The following is a 12686-nucleotide window of genomic DNA, read 5'->3' on the forward strand; positions in this document are numbered from 1 at the left end:
ATTGTGACGATTCAATTTCAAATATTTTGATGAAATCAGGCATCCCTGCAAGCAGCTGATCGGTGTTGACAAACGAGGGGAAACCAACTAGTAAAAAAAACTTTTACATAACACAAGGGGTGTACAGATAGTAAATAGTTCGCGCAGTACAATATAGGTGGAACTAGTGCATCACGAAAAATTATTTTTATAAGAATTAACTCATACTGTCATGTCTGTTAGTCTGTGGCTTTACTGTCAAGCTGAGAGTTGTATGAACCGACTTGACGTTGAATATTGGGCGTTGAAATTCCATGTCAAATTATAAAGTCACCAATTTCAAACTAGATAAATGTATGGAATTATAATTCAATTGTTGTGGATAAAAAAAACTATGAAACTTCGTCGTTGAATATTCTTGTGAGCGCGGCAATGACTGATTGAATCTACCATCCTACAACAACAATTTATTGGAATAACATTTTTTAGCATCATTTTGTATTTTGAATTTCATTTTATTAGTGATTAGAGATTAATACAGATTTTTTATACAAAGAATACAGATTTTCTATGAAAATATCTGGCATCTCTGCCCCAAGCTGACAGAGTCTGCCATAAGATACTTGAGTATTGTGCTTTACTTCGGAGTTTAGTACTTGACAAAATCGACGCGAAAATGCGGAATAATACACTGAAAAGAACAACATGTCTGTTGTAAGGCATTCGCAACGCTGTGTTGGATATCTGCTCTGAAATGACAGGATGCGTATAATTTAAAACTGTCTAAAATAAAACTCGAGCTTGATAATCTCAATGCAAATATTTGAGATCTGTTCTACATTTGTCTGTCAAGTCATTGGTGTTATGTCAACTCACTGTGAACACTGAGTTGGTTCAGAGTTCTGTATAGAATTTTCATTAGGACCCGAGTGCACATGATAATTCTTTACTTTATCTTTCAATTTATACAAAATACTGCTGTATTTCTCGATAATTTCTTAAGTGCATTAAATGATGATAGTTTTAGTTACTAAACTTGCTGATTTGAGATTTCAAAATAACGAATGCCAAATTATGATATAGCCATTTTTTTTTAATTTGGTGGAAAATTTCTTGGCATCTAACATTTAAATATGATTTCGGGCATATGGTCGCAACGACTATTTTTCACAAAGCTCATTCTGGAGATCCAATTTCGACCACTTCAAGCATTTGAGCGACGACACGACCTGCCACTCGACTATCAAAACTGTATCGCAAATCTAACTACCCCTCAGTAACTGGTAATGTCAAAACGAAATCGCATGAAAAAATGTTGGAACTGGCAACACAAACTGGAAAATTATTGATTTTGAAAAACAGTTACCAGTAGCCTTGGTAACTACATATGGAATGTAAATAAAAACAAGAGATTCTCACTTTAAACGAGACCACTGAATGTAGTTGGACCACTGGCAAGATTGTTGGTGTTATACTTTGCATGTAGTTTTTAACACATAATTTTCATATACATATTCGATATATTGAACAGTTTGTCGAATGTGTAAATAAAGTTTATGCATGAATAGATGACAGAAAAAATGTTCAAGTATAATTTTCGACTTTAATTATTCCATCATAATTATAAAATACGATGACTGTAATAATGCAGTTGAAAAAAAATAAATTAGAATAAAAGTATTGACTGAATGTTTTACTGTAGATTCCGATTTAACCGATATAATCAACTACGCAGCCGGTTGATTGTAGTATATAAATTTGAGTATATAAAGGTTAAATGTGATAGCTTATTAAATTCTACTCAATAACGATTTTATTTTCTGTTCGGATGATACAGTTGACTTCAGACTCATATTGTTCGTATATGCCAACTGTTTTATTTAATAATGCACATAAGCAAGAGTTTGTTTTCAGATTTTCCAGTTTCTCACCCTTTAGAAGTGTTTAATGGATCCCTAAAGTAATTCCGGCAGAAATGAGGTGAACAAATCCGTTTGGTATGAGGTTCGGTGATCGCACAAAAAAGATTCCATTGAATTAATCTGAAATTAATTAAATTATGTATATCTAAATGTTGGAGACGTGACCATCCCTACAACCCAATAGTAATTGCTGGGCTCACTGGTGGCAGCCCGACTGTCACTCAGTTGATGCACCGACCAGCATCCGGTCTATGTGTCAGAATCAGAATGTGATATGTAGTAGAATAAGGAACACGCGTTTTTACCTCTAACTGTGCGTCTATCAATAAAGTCAGTTTTTAATGTTTGGGTCGTGTTATATTCATTATCGGACACCTCCGAACACACCCACAACAGTGGCGACGAGGATTTAAGTTAAATTGGCGATCAGAAGCCAATCTTCATCACCCACGGGAAAACGAGAAGCATGGCGGAATCTAACCTCAATCCGGAGCATCAGCAACCGGGAACCGGCTTACCTGGCGGTCCACAGCACCCGGGAATGCAGCAAAATCATCTGCGTCATTCAGCTCCATTTTTCAACGGTCCACCATCATCGCAACAATCAGCGAATAGCAGCTCATCTTCTACAGAAACCACCTACCAGCTCTTTCAGCAGCTTATGCAGCAGCAGCAGCTATTCATGCAGCAGCAGCAGCAACAGCTAATGCAGCAGCAGCAAGATTTCTTCCGGAGTGTCATATCATCGATCAATGTTCAGGTCCCTCCAAACCCTGAAATGATTCTCGACTCGCTGGCGAACAACATCAAAGAGTTTCGCTACGATCCGGACGGAAACATAACCTTCGCTGCATGGTATGGCAGATACGACGATTTGTTCGAGCAAGATGCCGCACGGTTGGACGATGAAGCGAAAGTCCGCTTGCTCATGCGGAAACTAGGATCAGCAGAACACGAACGTTACGTGAGTTACATCATACCGAAATCGCCAAAAGATTACAAATTCAGCGATACAGTGGAAAAGCTGAAAATTCTTTTCGGCGCTGCTGAGTCTGTCATCAGTAAACGGTATCGGTGTCTACAGGTAACCAAACAACCGACCGATGATTATGTCACGTACGCTTGTCGAATCAACAAGACTTGTGTTGAATTCGAGCTGAGCAAGCTGTCCGAAGAGCAGTTTAAATGCTTAATGTTTGTTTGCGGACTAAAGTCAGAGGGAGACGGCGAAATACGAACGCGGCTGCTGGCGAAAATCGAAGAACGTGATGACGTCACACTAGAGCATCTTTCGGAAGATTGTCAGCGATTGTTGTGCCTGAAGCGGGACACGGCAATGATCGAGTCATCAGCATCAACGTCATCAGTGAATTTCATCAAGCGAAAACAGCAGTTTTCAAAACGTCAACATAAGCCACCAGTGGAGTCAGCCGGACCAGACAAGAGCAAACAAATACCCTCTACACCCTGCTGGTACTGCGGGGGAATGCACTTCGTTCGAGACTGCACTCATCGGAGCCACAAATGCAAGGACTGCGGCAACATCGGACATCGCGAGGGATATTGTTCCTCTGCCAAGCGAAATTTCAAGACCAGCCGAAACAGAAAGCACCCAGGATCGTTAAATACAAAAACCGTAAATCTCCGTATAAATACCGTCGATCAAAAGCGCCGTTTTGCTAAAATTGTGCTGAACGGTGTGAAAGTGCGTCTACAGTTGGACACGGGGTCTGACGTAAGCATCGTTTCGAAACGCTTGTGGGAGAAAATAGGTAAACCACCCACTGCACCAGTAAATGAGCTAGCCTCAACAGCGTCAGGCGACCGATTGCAGTTTTTGTTTAAGTTCAGCAGTCTAGTGTCTTTCAACGGTGAACAACATCACTGTCAGTTTTACGTGGTCGAAAACCCGCTTTATCTTTTCGGAATCGATTTGATGGAAGCATTCGGTCTCTTTTCATTACCCATTAGCATGTACTGCAACAACGTCAGTGTTCCTGCTATCACTTTGCAGTCACTCAAAGCGGCATACCCGAGTGTATTTAGAAACGAGTTAGGGTTGTGCACGAAAACAAAAGTGAAATTGGAACGGAAACCAGATGCAACTCCAGTTTTTCGTCGGAAACGTCCAGTGGCTTATGCAGTACATTAGAGATGGTCGGGTATAGAAATTCTTATACCCGAACCCGACCCGTACCCGAGTGATCAGCAAAAAAATTTACCCGTACCCGATTGAAAATTTAAAAAATTACCCGTACCCGACCCGTACCCGATCAATAATAAATAAAAATTACCCGTACCCGACCCGTACCCGAAAAAAAATAAAAAATTTGACCCGTACCCGACCCGTACCCGATTAAAAATTACCTGTACCCGTACCCGACCCGAATGAGTAGTAAAAATTTTACCAAAATTCAGTATGGAAAAAAATGTGTTTTAGATATCGAGCCGTATCAGGCTCTAGTTGGTAAGAAAAATACATTAAAATGCTTGTTTACTTTTAAACATATAAATACACTGTGAAGCATGAATAATGTAATGTAACTTTGTTTTAAACATGCATAAAAAAACAAACGGTTCATCCGAATTCAAATTTTTTTTTTTCATATTAAAGTACAATCCTTCCGGGTAATTGTGGAATATAATTTCATTCAAATGGCTGCCTCGGCTGGCCTTGCAGTACGCCATACGGTCGGTCCAGCTTTTTAATACATTTTCGATTGTATGCAGCTTTATTTCAGCTATGGATGCACGAATGTTATCCTTCAAGGCTTGAATTGTCTCTGGCTTGTCCACATAACACTTATCTTTGACAGCCGCTCAAAGATAATAGTCTAACGGTGTCAAATCACAGCTCCGAAGCGGCCAAACGACATCCGAATTTCGACTGATAATTCGATCTCCGAAGACTGTGCACAGATGATCGATCGTAGCGTTGGCTGTGTGGCACGGAGCGCCGTCTTGTTGGAATCAAAAGGTGTCCAAGTCTACCTCTTCAAGTAACGGGAAGAACCAATCGCTAATGATGACGCGGTACCGCTCGCCATTGACCGTGGCGGCGGCTCCTGCCTCATTTTCTAAGAAAAAAGGCCCAATGATGCCGCCAGACAAAAATCCGCACCAAACCGTCACTCTCTGAGATCGGCTTCTCCATGATGACGTGCGGGTTTTCCGTCCCCAGATGCGACAATTTTGCTTATTAACATACCCGCCGAGATGAAAGTGTGCCTCATCCGAGAAGATGATTTTTTTGCACACATTCCGCAACATTACCATGATTTTGAAAGTAAAACTGCACTATTTTCACGCGGTCCTCAAGCGTATACACAACCATTTTCGTTCAGCGGAAGGATACAACTAAGTTTCTGTCAAATCAGAAGTGACATTTAGGTTACCAATGTCGAAATAACCGCTAGTTCAAAAATAAATGTTAGATGGCGGACCCTGTAGATTTCCAATGTCTTTGGTACTTTATACTCATTTACAAATGTCAACAAAAGCGAGTAATATCTACTCAAATTTTTCAAAAAGCATATTTACCCAATATATCGTAATACCCGTTGTACTCAATTTTTGGTAGGTATGGTTTTTACGAAACAGTGCGACTTTTGATCCAATTCTTTAGAACTATAAGTAAGCGTGCTCATTATCTTGACACACAAATAAAAATTCACATTCGAATCACTTGAAAAATCACGTAAAATAGTTCCAAATGTCAAATTGAATATTATACGTGACGAAAATGAATGTTATGCGAACATCCCCTAAAATGAATAGTGTGTTATCAGTTCGACCAAAGAATCAAACAATGTACGTGTATTCCCGGTGTGAAAAATTCAATTTTGAACATGGTGAACAGTGAGTCCTTCAAGTGTAAGTAGTTTGAACATTCGTAGGAAATTTTTTTGGTTACAATTTTTTACTATAAAGCAAAATTAATTATGATTTTGATTTAAATTAATCTGTCAACTATGCCCGTTTTGTAAACCTCACAAACCCACACCCACGATGTTATCGGTAGCTGGTGGTTTTTACAGCCATTGAACCGGTGGAACCCTCCACGAGTGAACACGGTGAAAATTTGAGTATTTCACGAGAAAAGATTTTCACCCTTACTTTTGCGACTCCACGTTGTCACGCATCGAGATTTTCACTTGTAGTCCAGTGAAAAGAAACGAAAATTAACTAGCAATATAGCCCAACTTGCTGTGCCATCAATCGGTGTCATTTAAAGTGAGGTGACACCACCCAGAAGTGCAGAATAATAAGAACTTCTATGCAGATTTTCTGGAATAAATGTCCATGTTTTTATGGTAAGAATCCCAATGATTTTTATGAAAATTTTGAAAGTCTCTAACCAATATTTAAAATAACAGTTTTCTGGTATCTGAATGTGATATGAGTACTACACTACATTTTATATACTGCCCATACTTGCATATCAGTCCCATATGGGAAATCGGCATGTTGAGAAAAAGACGATCAAAAGTTTATTTCCGATTTTTTTATTTATTGTGCTCCCTAATGCTGGTCCCGGGTTGGCGGTTCAATGCATAGGACGCTGGTCTTACAAGCCAGCTGTCGTATGTTCGAACCCCGACCTGGAAGGATTGTTAGTGTCAGTACACTCAGAAAAATAAAATGGTAACTGTTACTATATAGAGGGCCAACTTGACCATGAGCGTATAGTGGTTTTCAGCCGACTATGAAATCAGATGATTTCAACAATGGTCAAGTTCATGTTTACTATGAATGGTATCGGCTCTAGAATAGTAATATTGAACAGTGTATTGTATGAATAACTAATACGATTGAGATGGTTAGCCTAACCATGACCGAATTTTTTTTTTACATTGTAGTTCTTGCTATAACCAGAGTCATGGTATTTTTGACATTTCACTTCTAGTTATTTCGAAACTAAAGGCAGTGGTTGATTCAACAATGCTGAAGATCAGCAAAACATGAGCTAATGTTAAAAAGTTTTATGAATTTAAATTCTAAAATAAGAACAACAAAATAATTTCATTAAACTCTATTTTATTTTCGCATCAAATCAAATAATAATATACCTGGTGAAATATTGCTTAGCATTGCTTGATAGCATCAGTTGATTCAAGGTTCTGTCCGGTGGAGTTTTTCCTGAAGCAGGAAAGAAATTATTAGCCAAGTCCAGATGCAAACCTCGATACTCACCTACGACTTTCCGTGGGATTCGAGCGAATTGAATCCGGGAATCAAATGATAATCTTCCTTTTCATCAATCGCTTGATGTTGTTTCTACAGCGACCGATAATGAATAATAAACCGTATACGAGATGTTGATTTCACTGGAAAACATAACAGTTGCCGGAAAAACTGTTGAAAAATTGAATTTCAACCTCGGAAACTAGTAAGGCTACAAACTTTACCTACCTTCAAGACCTACCAAAGTACACAGTCACAATATAGAATATTTTGTTCAAATCCATCACTGATGTGTTACCCAGGTACGACATTTTCTGCTAAATTGTAACTTTATGTGACAATAACAGTACACCCGTTCATTGACAATTTGTATAGTCAGCACAAATGTAATACATAGTAGGTTGAAAAACACTATACGATAATGTGCTTACTACATAAATTCTGTTGATATGGACTACATGAATAGTGTTTTCAAACTTCATAATCGTCTTTTAAACCATGTATCTAATTATGGTAACATTATTAAACTGTGGACATATTTACATGGTAGCGATAACTATTTAGCACCTCATATATACAAGGCTCGAGAGCAATTTCACCTTACTAGAAATTGTGATTTTAACTATCTATTCTTATATTTGAGATGACTACCATTGTCAGGATGACCATGCCAGAAAAGTCATAAATACAAATAGTTTAGTCAAGTCGTAGTCTTTGTTGTCTAGTAATTTATACAATACAGATGGTGAATAGTCATATATCATGGTTGTTGCTACTATTTAAGCGTATAGTTGAAATGACAATGGAAAACAGGTTACGGTTACTATGGTATTTTGCTCAGTGTAGGATTCATATTACTAGCCATGCAATGATTCTGTACACTAAGAATCGGCTGCGAAGTCTGTTGAAACAGAAAGGCCAAATTCCACGAAAGGGATGTAATGCCAAGACTTTGCTTTGCTCCCTAATGCTAAATCTTGGTGTTATTACATGAAATATCGGTAATACACCTTTGCTGTTCCAATATTGCAACAAATGAAATTATTGAAATTTTGCACTGAATGGGACTGATATGCGGGTACTTTAGCATATGGGACACAGAAATGAGTTGATATTTTTTTATATTTTACTGAACAAACCCTCAACTTTCATTGCAATTTCTGAGAGTTTATTGAGGAAAGGCTCCATTCCTCAAGCTAACTCAAAATTGGCGAAAATCGATATGAGACTGATATGCGAGTATGGGCAGTATATGAATCAAATAATTTTTACTGGATTGTGCATTAAACTGCTTTAAAATGGCAGTCCATTAAATCCTACGTGAAAAGTAGATTCCGACCGCAACATCATAGAGCTAAGGCAGTGTGTCTTATTAAATATGTTATAAACAAAGTAGGGCGGGAAATATTCACATAACTTTTCATGAAGAAAAAAATGTTTTTTTCTGGAAAAAGATGCCGTTTGACAGGTCTGGTCCTAGGCGGGAATGTCAAAACCCCTTGAATCAAATTGATTATTTTTCGGAAGAACTGTTTTGCAATGAAAAAATCTCGTCAACGTGTAAACATATTTATGTGAAGTACAAATGGTCGGGTAATCGATCAGAAAAAAAAATTTACCCGTACCCGACCCGTACCCGAGTGAGCGATAAATTTTTTTACCCGTACCCGACCCGTACCCGAGTGAGCAGTAAAATTTTTTACCCGTACCCGACCCGTACCCGATTGAAAATAAAATTTTTTACCCGTACCCGACCAAAAACCCGTCGGGTACGGGTACGGGTCGGGTTTCGGGTAAAATACCCGATACCCGACCATCTCTACAGTACATAGCACGGTTGACAACGAACTTGACCGACTGGAACGAGCAAAAATCATCACACCGGTAGACTTTTCGGACTGGGCAGCACCCATCGTCGTTGTCAGAAAAACGAACGGGTCCATTCGCATTTGCGGAGATTACTCTACAGGTCTCAACAATGCACTGCAACCGCATCAGTACCCGTTACCGCTACCGGAGGAGATTTTCAATAAGTTGGCTAATTGTACTGTATTTAGCCGAATCGACCTGTCGGATGCGTTCCTGCAAGTAGAGGTGGACGAAAGTAGTCGTGATTTATTAACCATCAACACCCATCGTGGACTCTACCGGTACAATCGTCTGCCACCGGGAGTCAAAACAGCACCGGGAGCTTTCCAGCAACTTATCGATACAATGCTGGCAGGTCTTCCTCATACGTGTGGTTATTTGGATGACGTCGTCGTTGGTGGTGTCACTACTGAGACACACTGGGAAAACCTTCGCGCAGTGCTTCAAAGAATCAGCGAGTTTGGATTTACCATCCGAGTGGAAAAGTGCATCTTCGCTCAGCCTCAAATCAAATATGTAGGTCATCTGCTTGACCGCAATGGTCTTCGCCCAGATCCAGCAAAAGTTCAAGCCATTAACGAAATGCCACCGCCCACTGATGTATCTGGTGTTCGGTCCTTCCTAGGAGCAATTAATTACTACGGAAAATTTGTTCCTCGTATGCGCTGTCTGCGGTATCCTCTTGATAAGCTGCTCAAAGCGGATGCGAAATTCAAGTGGACAGCAGAGTGCCAGGCGGCATTCAACAAATTTAAGGAGTTGCTGAAATCTGACCTACTGTTGACACACTACAACCCTGCACTTGATATAGTGGTGTCGGCAGATGCGTCGTCTGTTGGTGTTGGTGCTACTTTGTCACACAAATTTCCGGACGGCACTCTCGAAGTTGTATACCACGCTTCCAGAGCATTGACAGCGGCAGAGAAAAACTACAGTCAGCCCGATCGTGAAGGACTTGCGATAATTTTTGCGGTGACCAAGTTTCATAAAATGCTGTTTGGTCGTCGCTTTCATCTTCAGACAGATCACGAGCCGTTGCTGAGAATCTTCGGTTCATGGAAAGGGATTCCTGTTTACACATCGAACCGATTACAACGTTGGGCTCTTACGCTGTTGCTTTATGAGTTCACCATCGAGCACGTTCCGACAGCGAAATTCGGCAATGCTGATATACTTTCCCGTCTGATCAGCCAGCACGTCAGGCCTGAGGAAGATTATGTGATTGCTTCGGTCTCTCTGGAAAATGACTTAAGGTCAGTTACACAAGATGCATTAACCATTCTTGCTTTAAGTTTTAGGATCGTACAACAGTCTACACAGTCCGATCCTATTACCAAGGCAGTTTATCGTTACCTCCTTGAGGGGTGGCCTAAAACCGTTACCGATGCAGAGCTCAAACGGTTTTATGCTCGACGTGAATCTCTTACCACGGTACAAGGCTGCATACTATTCGGCGATCGACTGGTTATACCATCGCCCCATCGCAAGCGTAGTCTTCATCAACTTCATCGTGGCCACCCTGAAATTCAGCGAATGAAGGCGATTGCCAGGTCATATGTTTATTGGCCAACTCTCGACAGCGACATTGTTGATTTCGTCAAAACCTGCCGTCAATGTGCGATGGCTGCGAAAACACCACCGAAGTCAGCGCCGTTGTCATGGCCTAAATCAACAAAACCGTGGCAGCGCGTTCACCTTGATTATGCTGGACCGATCGACGGGGAATACTACCTGGTTGTCGTGGACTCTTTTTCGAAATGGCCTGAAATTGTGCAGACGAGAAGTATCACTACAGCCGCCACAGTGAAAATCCTCAGAGATCTGTTCGCTCGCTTGAGAATGCCAGAGACACTGGTGAGTGATAATGGATCCCAGTTCACCAGTGCAGAGTTTCAATCGTACTGTACAAACAACGGCATCGAGCATCTTACAACAGCACCGTTCCACCCTCAATCGAACGGTCAAGCCGAGCGATTCGTGGATACGTTTAAACGATCGATTAAAAAGATTAAGGAGGGGAGAGCGACAATGTGTGATGCTCTCAGTACATTTCTTCATGTTTACCGGAGTACACCTTGTTTTTCTTCTCCAGACGGCAAATCACCAGCAGAAGTTTTGTTTGGTCGTTCGATTCGTACTAGTTTGGACCTGCTCCGTCCACCATCCGATCGTGTACATTTGGAACAATCGAGTGAAATTCATCCTTTAAAGCGACAATTCATCGTTAAGGATACGGTGTATGCAAAAGTATTTGTCAAGAACCAATGGCACTGGGTTTCAGGAACAGTTTTGGAACGTATAGGTCGTGCAATGTACAACGTTCAGCTCGAGAATGGTAAGCTTATTCGGTCCCACGTTAACCAGCTTCGAGATCGTGCTGATTCAGAGAGTCGCAGAGTACCAGCATTGACAGATAGAACGAAACTTCCTCTCAGCATTCTACTCGATGCTTGGAACCTTCCGGCTCGTTGCACACCAGATCCATTAGCACATTCAACACCAGTAGCACCTATTCTAAGCTGCTCTAGTTCGAGACAGTCGTCAGTACCAAATACCTTGTTGAGAAGGCCCACATTGTCATCGGAGTCTTCGTTGTCAGCATCGTCTTCGTCATCTTCGACAACGCCAAATTCAACATCAGAATTTCAGTCTGCTAATGAAGCCGACTCAGCTGTACAGGTTCCTCGCCGCTCTTCGCGTGTACGAAGAGCTCCGCAATGGTTCGATCCCTATCAGCTGTATTAGAAGGGGAGATGTTGGAGACGTGACCATCCCTACAACCCAATAGTAATTGCTGGGCTCACTGGTGGCAGCCCGACTGTCACTCAGTTGATGCCCCGACCAGCATCCGGTCTATGTGTCAGAATCAGAATGTGATATGTAGTAGAATAAGGAACACGCGTTTTTACCTCTAACTGTGCGTCTATCAATAAAGTCAGTTTTTAATGTTTGGGTCGTGTTATATTCATTATCGGTCACCTCCGAACACACCCACAACACTAAACTATTTATCTACCATCTGGTTTGAATTTACATATAACTGTTCGTAGGAAACGAATAGAAAGATACTGTATCTCCTTCCTTAGAAGCTTTTTCGAAGGCGGCGAAAGAATGTTAACTGCAAATAGAAAAATAATATTTAATAATAAAATTCAAGCACTTGCCTGCACTCAGCTTTATCATAATTTGCATTGATGATGATCCACATTATTTAATAGCTCTCCGGAATTCACTAAATAAGAGGAAAAGACACAATTCAAAACGGTGGAATTATTCCACAAATAAAACTGTTTGTTTATTTATTCTGGTGCTTCTTGGTAACCACAGCATAGCAAACTTAAACAGTGTTGCTCGAATAGTTAGTTTTTGTCATTTTCAAGGGGTCGCTATATTTATGGTAACTGGTGGTAAATCACTCACGAACACTTTTTATTCCGATTTTCCTTCGGAGTGTCTTGTCGTGTCGTCGATTTGAGGACGTATTTCAACAATGGCACGTTGAATAGTGATTTCTAAAGCATCAATCGTTGCTGGTTTATGCACATAAACCAACGTCTTCACGTATCCCGAAATAATCGATTGGCGTCAAATCTCACGAACGTGAAGGCGAATTCATCGGTCCATTTCTCGAAATAATGTTGTCGTTTAAATGTTCTTTCAATAAGTTCATTGTTTCGGCCGCAGTATGACAAGTGGAACCATCCTGTTGAAATCACATTTTGTCCGCCTCCA

At 40.5% G+C, this 12686-nt stretch overlaps 2 protein-coding genes across 2 annotated transcripts; both read left to right on the top strand.

Moving 5' to 3' along the window:
* The first annotated feature begins 2367 nt into the window (after positions 1–2367).
* Positions 2368–4053, top strand: LOC131428711 (uncharacterized protein K02A2.6-like). Its single transcript, XM_058592758.1, has one exon. The coding sequence runs from the start codon at positions 2368–2370 to the stop codon at positions 4051–4053; it is 1686 nt and encodes a 561-aa protein (XP_058448741.1).
* A 3857-nt stretch (positions 4054–7910) lies between these two features.
* Positions 7911–11923, top strand: LOC131428712 (uncharacterized protein K02A2.6-like). Its single transcript, XM_058592759.1, has 2 exons — positions 7911–7927; positions 8918–11923. Exons 1-2 carry the CDS (start codon positions 7911–7913, stop codon positions 11697–11699), a joined length of 2799 nt encoding a protein of 932 aa, XP_058448742.1. The 3' UTR covers positions 11700–11923.
* The last annotated feature ends 763 nt before the right edge of the window (positions 11924–12686 follow it).

The sequence above is a fragment of the Malaya genurostris genome, chromosome 2 (genome assembly GCF_030247185.1).
Source record: "Malaya genurostris strain Urasoe2022 chromosome 2, Malgen_1.1, whole genome shotgun sequence".
Lineage (NCBI taxonomy): Eukaryota > Metazoa > Arthropoda > Insecta > Diptera > Culicidae > Malaya > Malaya genurostris.